Below are 15512 nucleotides of genomic sequence, written 5' to 3'. Positions count from 1 at the left end.
CTAAATGGTAAAACAGATGTATGAAAACCCCCTCAAATAAAAGGTGACATTCTATACTGTCGCCTCATGTAAAACATTTGATTTCAAATGCAAAATGCTGGAGCATAGAGCCAAATTAGCTTCACTGTCCAAATAAATACATAGCGGAGTGTACCTGTAAACTACACCAAGAGATGTATGAACAGTCAAAATCATGTTTTTCATAAAATGGGATGATATTTGAAGGAAACCAGATCAAAGTATGACGACTAATAACTGTTGCTTCTACATTGATAAAGTTTGATCTTTAAGTTACTGGTCCCCTCCCCATGTCAAACACTTGGATACATGGACAAGGTGACATCACCTTAATCTCATTTTAATACACCAATGGTAAAATTATATTCTCTTGCCTAATTTAAATAAGTACTGCCTAGTAACCAACATGGGAAAAGGTGTGTTTGCACAGGAGCGTGGTTTATATAGCTAGATAGCTACTCTACTGGTGCCAAAATTTGACTGTAGGGTTCAGCAAACATAATTAAATGTTTACCATATTCACCCATGGCAAAGATACTTATATGTTTCCCCTTTCATCTGTGTCTGGTGTTAGCTAGTCACTGGTTAGCTGGGTCTTCAGCCAGCATGGAACAAAGGAGGGGGAAGGGTCGTTCAAAACTCTGACACAGTTATCATGACAACACATTCGTCAGTACTGCTGTGAACTGCATCACAAGAGACATATCAAATAGGAATGTATAAAAAAAATTGGCATCATTGAAGCAATTTCAATGTTTTTTGAGTTGCTTGTGTATCAACAAATTAGTTGCTCACTGCATCCAAGTTGCTTGACATAGGAGTTTCAAAGAGCTGTCAGTGTAGGCGAGCTCTTCAATATAAGCTCCCTGCCCACTCAGCCTGTCTCTTCAAACTTCCTGGTAGTTAGCCATGAGAGAAACAGTACTTTTCAGAATGACTTTTCAGGACCTTTTAATGGCAATTTCCAATTGTTTTCCACAGCGTTTTCCGTGAATGGGATCTCTCCGCGAACGCAGGAACATTGCCTTTAAAAGCCACAACGCCTATAACCCGCGATCAGATTTAATCATGAGGAGAACATCCGCCTAAACCTACTGTTTGTTTTCATGTCTCAGGAGAAGGAGGGCAGGGTGACTGGCATACTGGCATGGGGGTACTGAACTATTATCAAAACATAAGTCTTTAAAATTCTGAACAAACACTCCAATGAATACAGGAGCCATAAAACTTTCAAAGGGAGACAGATCATAAGTTGCAGGAGGTAGAGAAACAAAGCACTTTCCTTTAGTAAAGACATAAATCACCCTGCTCCTCTCTCTGCTATATATCTGAGATGAGATATATAGCAGAGAGGCTGTGTCAGACTGCAGCCTTTTAAGTGGTCCTCACATGCTCATGTGTTATTAATCGCAGAGTGATTGTCTCTGACGCCACATTTTAGTCCGAGCATCCCCTGCCTTCTTGGAACAGTCTTAAAATGAATATTTGAAGAAGAAACATAAATAAAACCCCTGTGTCTAGCGGTCCTGAGGGAATGGGGATGGCACTTAGAGGTAAACCGTGGCAGGTCAGAGAGGCCAGCCACAGGCCCTTCTACCCACCACTTCACCTCTTTTCACATTCCTTGCTTTGCTCCTATGGGTTCAACCTTCTGGTCAGGAATATCTGACTGATGCATTCTGGGAGATCTTTACAGAGCAAACATGGGAATAGATTGTCACAGTCTCTATTAGATAAGGGTACCAAACATCTAACTCATTCAATTGTTTCTGAGAAAGAGTACATACCTATTTTGTTTCTTATTTCTTTCAGATCATGTTGTTCAAGATGACATGAACAACTACATCAGCCAGTACTACAGTGAGGCAAGCAGTGGTAAGAATAAACAATTGTCTACACCCTCACAGGTTTGTTTGTGTATTTTGCTTTGCAGACAGTCAGCAGGATCATGTGTTGAGTCCAAGTTGTTTGTGATTCTTGTAGATGTTGGGATCCCAGACCCAGCTCGTGTCATCACCACTGCAGCCATAGACGTGCACCTGCCCAACAACCCCAGCCAGCTGCCCTCGTCTCTGGTGAGTGCAGATGCAGCGTCCAGCTGTCTGCAGCGGACGGGCAGCTCTGTGAGCGAGGCCTCCAACACCACCGTGTCCCGCTCTCGCTCCAGCTTCAGCGCCCACCAGCACAGTATAAGTAGCCACACCCTGGGCTCCACCACCGACTGCAGCTCCACCGTCCGCGAGGCCTCCACCTCCACAGACTCCTACAGCGGCCAGCGCTGTTACCCCCCGCCCTACTGCAGCCCTCTGGCCCTGGGCTTGGGCACACAGCCTGGCCCCAGAGGACACCCCAGCACCGTGGTGCAGGAGCTGCTCTCCTCCCTGTCTGAGGACTCCTGTCTGGGCCAGAAGGGCTTGGACCCTGTCAACCTCAAATTGCCCAGCCCTACTGGCTCCACCAAGACCAGCCCTGAGCTGGAGCACAGGCTCAACATCTACAACAAGAGGAACAAGGAGAGCCGCAGAGGCTTCCACACCAAGCCTCTCATCCACCTGCAGGCCAGGGAGCCTTTCATGGAGGAGAAGTACAGGTTGTCTCAGGCAGATGCCCCTGTCAGCAGCCTGCCTGAGACATAGGAAAGGGCTACAGTGGTACTGTATCTCTTAGCCAGCACTGACTCACTCCTCAAAGACCCTCCTGAAACTCACTGACTAAAACTAAAGACATGAACTCAGAGGCATCCTCCACTGGCATACAGCCATCTTCCTCATTGCCAAAAGCACCTTGGAACTGTGAATGGCAGCTCTGCCAGTACAGCCTATCGTCCATTGAGGACAGAGAAAAATGCTTTAGTGAGCAGGCACTGAACATCTATCAGGAATTGCCACAATAAATGAGTATATGGAGTCACCAAAAGAAACCAGCATTAGGTCATTAGCCCGAGCTCTGAGGTAGCAGGGCTCAGCAGAAATGTGACTGGCTCTGATGCTTTTGAATGTGATATCATTTAGCGATGGGGCTGGGTGTGTGTGGGTGGAACAGGGTGGTTTGTTTGTCTGATATACTTGCTTAGGGATTGGAGACACTAGACTGATCACAAGACAACTACTAATTGGCAATCATGTCATGAGCCACACTAATCAGACATTTTATAAACAAACCATACTGAAAGTCAACCTGGAGTCTCTCGACCTCAACATTAAGTACAGTCCTCTCTGATCGGACAAATGCAGGGTACATTTGATCTGTGTTCTGTGTTGAGCTGTGTTCTTAGCTTATTTCTTACCTTTGTCTTTCTACATTATCAATGCTAAAGTTTGTATTCAAATGATATGACAAGATATTTTTAAGCCAGACAATTGAGCGATTGAGGGATGTTTCAGCTACCAAATCTCAAGGGGTTTGTAATTGAAGATGTTATGTAAAGTGTTGGTCAGAAGAAAAAGTATTATAGCATGGACCTTTAAAAATATCTGCTTTTAGACATGGCAATCTAATCCTGTGCACTTTAATGTCAACAGGCATTTTGTAAATTGATCATGAAGGGAATTCAGTGCAGAGTAAAAGCAATTCAAAGGCAAACATGGTAAAACAGTCACCTTTCGGTGGACTACACATTAATAAAAGTGCATTAGCGAGGCAGGTTTAGACTTCCTGAAGATTGCCTTTATTGTGACGCTACGTTAAATACATGTTACAAAATATGCATTAACAGGGAACAAAAATATCACCTACGCCAGGTAAGCAAAACGTTATTTGTGGCATTATCATACCTACGTCCATAAAAACAGATGTCCGGTTTATAAACAGTATTGTTCTGTTTCTATTTAGGAAGGATGATGACATTATTAGTGTTCCCAGAAAAGTAGCTCCAGAAACTTTTAAGGCAGAGATTGTAGGAGAGTTGTAACCGTGTGGTCTTGGTACCCGGGGAAGTGACGGTATGTCTGCTGAGCTGAATGTTGGCTCACTTGCTCAATGCTGCAGTCATCTCAGGGACAGCCTAGTGAGACAAAGATAAAACAGAGTAGTTTAAGATGGTTGCAACCCCGAACCAGGCATATCTAGCAAGGTTGACACAATGGACACAATGTGTGCTTGAGACATGGAAATGGAAGGTTGAACTTTTAGATAAATGTAAGTGTTGAGTCTCACGGTTTGGGGTGACACCATTTAAGATCAAGTCATTGATAAACTAATTCATTTTCTGAGAGTAACTGATCAAAGGGACAGAAGCGAGGTTGTCTACTGAATGACATACTGATAAACTATATCAGTAGCTCCAACGTCGAGTGTGTCCCACAGATCAGTTTTCAATTGAAGGAAGAGGAGGAAGACCGTACATTTGAATGAGTTATCTGAGGAGTGATCACATGTAAGCTGATAACCAGCAGAACTCTGCTGCCACGAGCTATTATTACCAATCACTTTTACCGAGTTTCCCCATAACACCTGGGCCTCTCACACCACCACCGCCATAGTAAATGAAAGATGAACAACAGGACACACACATGAAAATAAATGCTACTACACTTTCACAGAAAGCACGGGCCCTCTTGTTCAAGAGTGTGCCAACCCTCTGGCACACTGGCCATATGTGCCAGCCAGACATTAGAGGGCAGCTAAGCATGTAAAGTACTGGCACTAGGGAAGAGAAAATAAAACCTGAGAACATGGTTTGAATGAGCGCTGTTGTATCTCTACACAGCAGCAGGCTCTGGCCACAACTCACCTCTGATTAATTCAGCACCTCAATAATTCAACACTTTTCTATTAGGTGGAATAATAAAGGTTCTTGCAACACTGATCAGGGAAATAGTGAATGTAATATTCTGACTGTCACTGTTGTCATGTCTAGGTTATTGAAATGCCGGTGTCTTGCTGATCATCTAGTCAGCGCTGTGCTGAAAGCTGGTGCAGTGTTGGGTTAGTTTCAGTCATGGCAAGAGTGTTTGGTAATGTTTCCTCATGGGTGAATATTCCTCCAACACAGTCGCCCTGCTATCTCACCTTGAACAGATCAGCCACCAGACCATAGTCAGCCACCTGGAAGATGGGAGCCTCTGGGTCCTTGTTGATGGCCACAATAGTCTGTAGTGCAAAGCAAAATGTGTTTCATAAATAATGCAGCATGCCTATTCTGTATACATGACAGAACGTTCTGGTATAAAGAGACAGGGAAGAAACAAGCAAGAACGCTAACTGTACTGTACCTTGCTGTCCTTCATCCCAGCCAGATGCTGAATAGCTCCAGAGATACCAACAGCGATGTACAATTCCTACAGAGAGAACAAGATGACAAACAAGCTGTATCAGCATAATACAAGAGCTTGGTGCACAGCCACATCTGTGTAGTCTCCAGTTGTTTCAGGCTGCTGAACACAGGTAAGACGCCTTACTGTAGGAATGCCTGCAACGGACTCAATACCAGTAGTATAATATATGGGCCTACAATATTTATTGAATAACTTTCCATCAATCTCCAGAAAACCATCATGACACCACTAAGGTCATCATTGGCACCCTAGTACAGATGCAGCTGATTGCAGGACAGTCCTGGGTTAGAGTATGGAGCTGTTCTAGTGCTGACCCTGACCAGGTCTGTGTAATCTCTCAGAGGGAGAGTGCTGGGGGGGGGGGGTTGTGTAGCAGGGTCTAGGACCCTCCCGAGCATCCACCTCACCTATGGGGAAAACACATCAGAAGCTTTCAGCGTAATGCACTGCCATATGAATATTTCAGTGCTACTTAATGTTATTGGAGTAGTCTCAGAGGAGCAGAACATCAATTTATGAACACAAGTCTGCCAACGACTAGAAGTGAGGACCAATATTTCACCATGAGAGGCACTGTCCTATCCAGCAAGTGTACTGTCCTTGCAGGGATAAAATGACCACAAAACATGTTGTAGTATCACTGTATGGAAAGATCAGAGTGCATACACAAAGATGAAAATAAAACAAAAAGGTACTAGCAAGAGTCCAATGTCTAACCTATTTGGAGAATCTTCTCAGAGTTAGTCTCTTTAAGCTTTTCTAGCAGCTTTGCAATTTCAATTAGAAGGCTAGACAGGGCTACCTGCTGTGATGTTGCTAAAAATAGCATAAAGCACTGTTTCAGCCTACTATTTCACACCCAGCGTTCCCTCAGGTGTGAAAGCAACTCCCTGCATGCAACATGATTGTATTGGTAGCTAGTCGTTCAACTGTGGTGATGCTATTGTTAACCGATAAAAACAACAAAAGACCGCAACATGACAGCCTGGCTGCTCCGTTGCCAAGCTGTTCCCCGAATGTGGTACTCGCCTGAAACGTTGCTCAGGCATGACACCCCACAGCTTAGATGACATAAACAATACAACGGCACACTGTCTGTAAACGTCAGGACAGCAGGGTGAAGACAGTCTTAAAGACTTTAGGCTACTGAATGCTAGTGTGACGATCCTTTGATATACATAAATATGCAAAAGCTATGAATACATACTGACGGAAACACTAAATGTCAAATAATTCTGTGATGTGAGATTCTTTCAAATTTCACTTCAGAAAGACTATAACTGGAGCAGTTCAATAGTGGATATAACTACTGTTTAAAGCCTGCACATAGTTGATTAGCTAAATATTCCTTCTGTCAAAAGTGGATCATTCAAATGCACATAACAAGAAGGAACACAGTTTTGTGCTATTCAAGGGGACATTTGTCAAATAAAAAAGATGTCAGAATAGACATTAACACTTATATGACATGCCTGGTTCTTCTGTCCTAACAATGCAGGAAGGTAGCGATCAAAAATGACCATTTAATACTTGAATCCTCTGAATGGTTTGCATGAGGACTATGAATAACTGACTGACAAATACGAACAGGATAAAAATACTGCCATTAAAATTGGATTTAATACATTAAAGCTGGAATCCGTAATGTTGAAACTGCCACATCCGTTTGTGACAATGAAGTTTACTTCAAACAACGAACACTGTTTTTTTTTGCCCTCAGACATCATTGCATATCATTGCACGAGCGATAGAATAGCAGAGTATGTCTCATAAACAAAACAAAAACAATAAATGGGCTTTAAGCCCAAATATGACAAGCTTGTCAAAACATTAGCAAAATCCAATTTGGGCATAATGGCCTGGTCTGGGGCTCTGAGCAGATACCCACTGCACTGTGCTCTGCTCTCTAATGGATCAGCTAAATCATTTAGGAGCATAAATGTGCCATTAACTACATTTGAAATGTGTGGATAATCACAGCTGGGATATCCCATTTGAACCGGATAATGGGAATTTAACCTTTTTAAAAGGGGCTAAGGGATCCATCTTTAGAACACTGAATTCAAGGAATTGTGTTTGCATCTAAAGTAACAGGCCTTTGTCAAGCTGCGGGCAACTTGCACAATAATCAATACTGGTTGGGAAACTCAGAAAATATATCTACGCATTTTCAGATTTATTTTGTTGTAAGTATACACCCATGTTTCCACAAAAGGTTTATCTTGAATAATTGTGCAATATTAATACAGAATACACCATTGTGAGCACAACATTGCCTATCAAAGAATAGGATGAATGTTAAATGATTTAGAGTTTGTCACTTACAGGGGCCACGATCTTGCCAGTCTGTCCAACCTGCATGTCATTGGGGACATATCCGGCATCCACAGCAGCTCTGGAAGCACCAACTGTGGGGAGAACCAATTCAAACCTACTTTACTGCTGTCAATCAAATTTCTTCACCAATATTTTTATCGTAAAGTCATACCGTATAAAAAACATCACGACAGCTATGATGGAAACAGGACATTTCGGTACAATTGTATAAATGCCGACAGATAATTTGTTCGTTCGACATGGTGGGATCTTTTTGTGTCGGTCAAATTCATTATGCGAGAAATGGCAGTGCCTTTATGCGCAAATATTGATATAATAACAATCATATCGAAGTGAACTTGGAATCACGCAATTATATGGTTTGTGGTCCTCCCACTACGACTCGGGAAACCATGCAGTTTATTAGGCCACAGATAAAATAAGTTGTGATGAACTTCACAGGGTGGTGAAAGTGGATGGTGATATTGATGCTCCTTTCCAATAAATATTGAGGGTCGTATTCTGGTGACATGATGATCGATGCTTGACTGCCGTTTGACAAATAAAAATATTCTATTCATAATATGTTATCCATAATAATCTCATGTAGACTAACCTAGCAGCACAGCCTACCAACACTATCTGCCAGCTGTTGGCTGGAGTACACGTGCCAAGACCAGAGTAGGCACATTTGCTATTTAATGCAACAGTTGTGACAAAACTATCGGTAGAATTGAAAAAGCAATGGAAACATATTAAACTTCAGATTTTTATTCGGTACATGAAATGTGTGTGCACATCATCACACACTGATTTTTATCCGCAAAAAAATCTATTTGGTGGAAACACAACACTGGTGGGAAAATGCACATGTTTTCTTTATGCGGATTCTAGAGTATTTGCATGAAAGTCTGTCACCAATTGGATGAAGAACTTGCATTTGTATATGCAGGTCAACATTCAAAGACTCATTCTAAATCACACACTTACCTGCAGCATTCATTTTGTCAGCAAGGTCATACAGCAGCTTGAAGTTGTCTCCACTCTTCAGGCCCCTTCCTAAAAGAAAGGCAAGACAATAATGATTTCTTGAAACATTTGGCATACACATCAATTAATTTGTCAAGTAAAAGCAAATAGCAAGAAGTTAGGTGTTTCTCACCTCCAGACACCACAACCTTAGCACTGGTCAGCTCTGGACGGTCACTCTTGGTCAAGGACGCTTCCAGCCACTCTGACATCCCAGCGGGAGTGGACGCAGCAACTGAAATAAACAAACAACAACACATGAGGAAACATCAGAGGATCATATTAAATAACAAAACTGCATCTCAGGGACAAACTGTCTCATGTCTTCTTGCTTTTAACTATACCCTGACAAATATGTTATCCAGCCAGGAAATAAAAACAATTATTTTAGAATGATAAACAAGAACAACGGCTTTTGTATGTGTGCTTTTCAGGTGTGTATCAGTGCATGGTTAGTACTGGAGCTACCTTCCTCTGATGTAGCACTGCCTCCCTCCACCTCAGCGGGCTCAAAGGATGTCCCTCTGACAGTGAAAACCTTGACATTGTCATTAGACTTGACAGTGCTGAGAGCATTTCCTGTGAATGAGACAAACAGTGATGTTCAGTTTTGTAACTACCACATGCAACTCTTTTGATGACAACTGGGAATTAAATTAGAAAATTCATTTCACACAGATAGAGTCTAAAATATAAAATAACTTCTGGGCTCAAGGTACACCATGAGTTTTCAATAAGACCTATTTGGACATGACAAACCGCAAAGGTTTACGTGGATCATTTTGATTTATTCATAGCCCATTAGCACAATTGAAAGATTAGGCTTTTGGGATCTAATCAAAGCTGGTATTACCAAAAAGCTGATTTAGCTTTAGATTTATAAACAAACTGGTTCTCTATGGTACATGTAAGTACTGTGTACACGGAGAAGAGTGGTGAGTTACTGGTCTAATTTGTAAGAGCAGTCCCAAACGCAGTTAGAAATTGACTTGGTTACCCATAATCATTTCAAACAAGATCCATATAGAGTACCAAAAAAATTCTAAAGCAGTCTAAACGGCATTGGTGATTTATAATGTGGTCAATAAATATGAACGCCATCTTAGCTTGGCTTGGGGGGGAAACAATAGGTAGAAAAGTTCAAATATACTGTAACACGTTCACAAAAAGCTAGTTACCAGCATAGATGGTTCTGACAAAGGTGTCAGGGGATTTGATCTCGATGATGTCTGAAATAGGAGCAACATCCAACTTGGCAGCCAGTCTGGGCAGCAGGTTCTACAAAAGACAGGATGGTAAATAAGCAGGGATACAAGGCAATCTGTAACAATCAGCCAAAGATGCCCTACAAATAACTTCCAGAAACCATGATTGAAAAATACAGCATACTGATAACAGCTATGTTTTTTACACTAGCCTTATGAAATTAAATCCATTATATGAAATCATCTGCAGGCAGACAGCTTGCTGAGGAGTAACAAATGACCTCACTGAAGCTATGTATATAAAGGTGTTATAAGCTTACTTTCCCAAAGGCAGATGCTCCAGCACAGATATGGGTGAAGTTGAACTGCTTCTGGGTTGCCAGGATAAGTGGAGTCAACGCTTCTATGGAAAGACATTCAAGTTGCAGTTAACACCACATGCAAATTGACAGAAAATAACCCTCAAATTTAACATACTAACTTTACATAGAAGTAAAACTTCCAATTAATTTACAGCTTCAGTGAATCTGTTGGCTGCATCTGCTTCACACTGTGGATATACATACCTGGCAGAGAGCCTTTGTAAGCATCATTTTGAGCAATCAAAACTGTCTTCACACCCAGGACTTTGCTGATTTCCTGTGCAACCTGAACAGATAATAAATATACAGCAAATCAATCCCTTGAAGAAAAACACTAACAGTGTAGGTCTGGATAGCATCCATTTTCTACAGGTTATTAGCCTGATGATCAAACCCACGATTTGAACTTACCTTTGTACAGTCTGTTCCAGCAACCAAACAGGACACATCTCCTCCCAGTTTCTTGGCTGCAGTGATAGCATTCAGCGTAATGGGGGTCAGCTTGTCATTGTTGTGTTCTGCCACCACCAAGGTGCTTTGAAACCTCTGGAGGAGACCAGACTATGGGGAAAAGGTATTTTCAGTAAATAGGACATAACATTAACATAACACTCAGCCCCAGTCCTGGCCATTCTGCTTCCCTCCTCCTGTCCCGCAGAACTAGAATAGTGTAGCCTACTGTGTCGGCCTGTAATGCAATTTTAAGAATGCCCATCCATGTCGTACCGTCTGATTCATGACCATAGCCTAAGACTAGGCCTAATCATTTTGGCTATTTAATATCTGCATATCAGCTACCCAAGTTTACCAGGAGTTATTCTGAGCCTATTTGCAATCAGAATCGATGTGTTTACACAGTGGGAAATGAGGAAGTATTTTCTTCTTCGCTATGATCAGCTCGTCAAAAATGTATGAATGTACAATTGAAATCACTAATTCATGACAATTTAGCCTACGGAGTTAAACTCCAGGACAGCAGTCGTGAGTAGGCTAATTTCATTACATATTGTCCATTTTATTTTGACCTGTCCTGTTTTTAGGAAAATTCATATTCAAATCAAAGCGCGTTTGTATTTGAAAGGGTGACATTTAGGCTATTTGATAGGAGAAATGTGCATTATGTAAAAATAAAAAGTGTCTCATAACATTGTCAGAAATAAGATCTTCAGTCTAAGCTACAGAAAAACCACATAGGCTACTACACTTTCTACTATGGTTACATGATTTATGTTAGATGATTTGAGCGTTGGTGGAGAGCCGCAGCGCTGTGTCTCTCCAACAGCACCCTTGAGAGGTGTGCTGGGCATGGATAAGATAAATATTGTGCGCCCCTGACTTTGGCAAAGTGGGCAACGCTCCTCACGGGGCGGCATCAGCGCTCACCTAAATAGCCCATATGCCACTGGGTGAGAGAAGTTTTCATTGTATTTGGGTAGAATTATGTGAGGTGTTATGTGTCTGCCTAATGGATGAGCCAGCCTTGATTACATGGCTCTAATGCCTATCAAACTTAAACACCCATGATTAATAGCTATGAATAATAATATGACAGCATTTTGGGTAGTCCAATAAAGAGCAAGGCAACATTAATATTGAGTTCATACAGGATACTACTGGTTCTGTTCAGGTGTAGCTTTTTGGGGAAAGCAACATCTAGTGGGTTATTTATTGGAGGTCAGTTAAAGCAGAAAGTGTGAACTCGTACATAACACCACCTGAGGGGAGGAGGGAGCTGTGAAACCCTTCTGTAAACAATCTGACATAACATCAGAGTTATACATTGGCTTATACAACCTTTGACAGGGAGTATCAAGCCTATCACCAAGCTAAAACATGACAGTACCAGCTGCTCTATCGGGAACCTGTGTCTGAATGACAGTTTCTAGAGTAGAGGTCATTCGCAGCAGTCTAGACAACGTCACAGCACAATACATGTTTAATAGATTTAGTGTACATTAAATTATTGTCTTTATTGAAATGGTGCTTCAATGTCTTTAAAAAGTCATTGCATGGCCATTTTTTTTTTGTTTCATAATAAGTGATTGTTGACGAGGTTGCATAAGTAAGCTAGCTAACTGCTAGCTATTTTCAGCTAACTGTGCCATCAACTATGATCAGATTTTACATTTACATTTTTAGTCATTTAGCAGACGCTCAGATTTTCAAACTGTGGCAATCCACTTTTTTCATTTTCATGAATATAGCAAAAAATCTATGCCATTTCGTTCACTGTGCACAGCTAGCTAACGAGTAAGCTAAGTTAGCTAGTTGACTGGCTAGCTTCCTTGCTAGCTAACGTTAACTGTCTATTAGGCACCAGCAACATAGTGCTTATATGCATTTGCAACATTGCGAATGAATAGCAAGTTACTTAGCTAGTTAATATTATATAATCATATGCGTCTATCGTGTACTTACCAACTGTTTGAAATGTGTTTTGTTGACAGCTCTAAGCATCTTGGACCCTGCTATTCAATATTGCCAAATGCACTTTCCTAGAACGAACTCTGACAGCTGTAGAATGTTCTCGCGAGACAAAACTATGGATGGACTACAATCACTTCCGTTTTGGGTGGGAGCAGAATACAATTTGATTTCAGAGACCACGGTCTCCACTAGTGGCTTCCATGGCCACAAAGTCAGATTCCACAGTCACAAAGTCAGATTCAACAGCTTCTTTTTGGTCTTAATTTAAGGTTAGGCGTAAAGTTATTAGTGAGGTTAGGGTTAGGTTTAAAATCACATTTTATGAAGATAAATTGTACAAATGACTTTGTGTCTATAGAAGATAGTGATGACCGTCCTAGACTCTGTCACCCTGCAGCCTTCGGGTGGGTCCATGATGACTGGGTAGGTGGGTGTGAACAACAGGGAAAACTAGATAGGCCTACTTTTGTCACCAACAAAATCATTATGCATATCCATTTAATCCAGATCTGTAAATATACTCATTTAAATGAGTGGCCTATGTGGCTCCTAAGTTCTATGAGAAGAGTAAAGGGACCGACATGGAACCGGGCAAGACGATGCACACCAAATAAAATTTGATAACTGGTTCGGGGCCAGTTCTTGCTTTGCCATAAATTACTTTAGCCATACACGTAGGTTGGAGAGATGTAACCAATCCGTAGTAGCCTAGACCATGCCCAGCAAACATGACCCCATTGGCCTCATGGGTATTCGGTGGGCAAGGTGAGCACGGGCTAGCCCACACCAAGGTCACACCAAGCCCACACTAGCCCAGCACGGGCTAGCCCACAACAAGCCCAACACAGTCCACCAGGGGGCCAGATAATATTTTGCTTAGGGCCCCCAAAAGGCTAGGGCCAGCTCTGACTGCATGTGTGGGTATGGATGTGGGTACATAGACCTGCAAACCACTGCAGCCCCTTATAATGAGTTCAGATTTTTTGTGGCCCCCATCCCCATCAAAGTTGCCCATCCCTGCCCTAGAACAGGGTTGCCCAAACTAGGTCCTGGGGCACCCCCTGCGTGCACGTTTTGGTTTTTGCCCTAGCATTACACAGCTTATTTAAATAACCAACTCATCATCAAGCTTTGATAGTGCTAGGGGAAAAAAGCTAAACGTGCATCCAGTGGGGGCCCCAGGACCAAGTTTGGGAAACCCTGCCCTAGACCATACCCAGCAAACATTACCCCATTGGCCCCTGTGGGTATTCAGTGGGCAAGTTGGGCACTGGCTAGCCCACACCAAGGTCACACCAAGCCCACACCAGCCCGACACGGGCTACCCCACAACAGGCCCAGCACAGGCTAACCCACACCAAGCCCAGCACGCAGTTGAGGCTGGTGGGAGGAGCTATTGGAGGATGGGCTCGTTGTAATGGCTGGAATGGAATTAATGGAATAGAGTCAAACGTGGTTTTCATATGTTTGATATGTTTTACACTATTACATTTATTCCTGTCCAGTCATTACAATGAGCTCGTCCTCTTGTAGCTCCTCCCACCAGCCTCCTCTGCAGCACCGGCTAGCCCACACCAAGCCCAACACCGGCTAGCCCACGCCAAGCCCAACACCGGCTAGCCCACACCAAGCCCAACACCGGCTAGCCCACACCAAGCCCAACACCGGCTAGCCCACACCAAGCCCAACACCGGCTAGCCCACAACAAGCCCAACACCGGCTAGCCCACACCAAGCCCAACACCGGCTAGCTCACACCAAGCCCAACATTGGCTAGCCCACACCAAGCCCAGCACCGGCTAGCCCACACCAAGCCCAACACCGGCTAGCCCACACCAAGCCCAACACCGGCTAGCCCACACCAAGCCCAGCACCGGCTAGCCCACACCAAGCCCAACACCGGCTAGCCCACACCAAGCCCAGCACCGGCTAGCCCACACCAAGCCCAGCACCGGCTAGCCCACACCAAGCCCAACACCGGCTAGCCCACACCAAGCCCAACACCGGCTAGCCCACACCAAGCCCAGCACTGGCTAGCCCACACCAAGCCCAGCACCGGCTAGCCCACACCAAGCCCAGCTGAAGGCGGTGGCTCATTAGAATATTTGGGGGCCGTGGTTTGCACATAGTTCTTTTTTTGCAACCAAAAAGTGTCATTCCACTTCCAATTTAAGGGTTATGTTGTGTAATGCCCATTTTTGTTTTATCTTGTACAATGATGAAGTCTTTAAAAATACTTAAATAAGTGCATGTGACATATGAGAAACTATGTAGGCCTATTTCTTATGGTATATCAATTATAGGCCTGTGTACGATAGTAACAACTTGGCTGTATTTCTGATACAATGTATCAGAAATACCTAAAACGCTTGAACATTATACAATTTATGCATTGAATTAAGTGTCAGAAATAAACTATAAATATATAAATTCCTATTAAATAGCAAAGGCGCATAGGCCAATGTTGGCAGCCTACATGGGGCCAATATTTGAGCCCGCATTGAGCCCACATCGTGCCAATGTAGACATGTTCACTGGGTAAGTGCAATAAGGGAGACATTTTCACCCAAGCAAAAGCTTAGTATTTTCTTAGATCTTAAACTGTAAGCTATTTTTCATGCCCACTGGGAAAAAATGGTGAATCAACGTTGTTGCATTTTTTTCACCAAACTTTTAACCTGAATCCAACAAGGTGACATTTTTTTGTTGATTTCACGTTGAAGTCACGTTAGTTGACAACTCAGCAAATGTAAATCAAAACTAGACCTTCAACTGATGTCTCTGCCCAGTGGGCTGTGTGTCTTGATTGTTTGATTGCAGTCTTGGGACAGGTCTAGATCATGATGAATAAATGTATAAATTATTGTAGGAATTAGACTT

General features: G+C 42.8%; 2 protein-coding genes across 3 annotated transcripts in view; one reads left to right on the top strand and one right to left on the bottom strand.

Moving 5' to 3' along the window:
• LOC115196752 (transmembrane protein 266-like) overlaps positions 1-3657 on the top strand; it is a 50404-nt gene extending 46747 nt beyond the window's left edge. For both annotated transcript variants that reach the window (XM_029757629.1, XM_029757630.1), the window contains 2 exons: positions 1831-1893; positions 2002-3657. In XM_029757629.1, the coding sequence (XP_029613489.1) occupies positions 1831-1893; positions 2002-2654 (716 nt within the window). In that variant the 3' untranslated portion in view covers positions 2655-3657. The remainder of the gene's footprint in view (positions 1-1830; positions 1894-2001) is intronic.
• Positions 3658-3666: 9 nt separating this feature from the next.
• On the bottom strand, positions 3667-12754 carry etfa (electron transfer flavoprotein subunit alpha). The gene is made up of 12 exons (XM_029757631.1): positions 12625-12754; positions 10618-10767; positions 10411-10492; positions 10165-10247; positions 9818-9917; positions 9108-9218; positions 8773-8874; positions 8601-8669; positions 7620-7702; positions 5232-5297; positions 5029-5109; positions 3667-4021 (listed from the first exon to the last, which is right to left on the bottom strand). The coding sequence occupies exons 1-12, from the start codon at positions 12661-12663 to the stop codon at positions 3986-3988; spliced, it is 1002 nt and encodes a 333-aa protein (XP_029613491.1). The 5' UTR covers positions 12664-12754; the 3' UTR covers positions 3667-3985.
• Positions 12755-15512: the final 2758 nt, after the last annotated feature.

Source organism: Salmo trutta, chromosome 7 (assembly GCF_901001165.1).
Source record: "Salmo trutta chromosome 7, fSalTru1.1, whole genome shotgun sequence".
Taxonomy (NCBI): domain Eukaryota; kingdom Metazoa; phylum Chordata; class Actinopteri; order Salmoniformes; family Salmonidae; genus Salmo; species Salmo trutta.
Note: the sequence above shows the minus strand (reverse complement) of the source record. Positions and strands in the feature narration are given on the sequence as shown.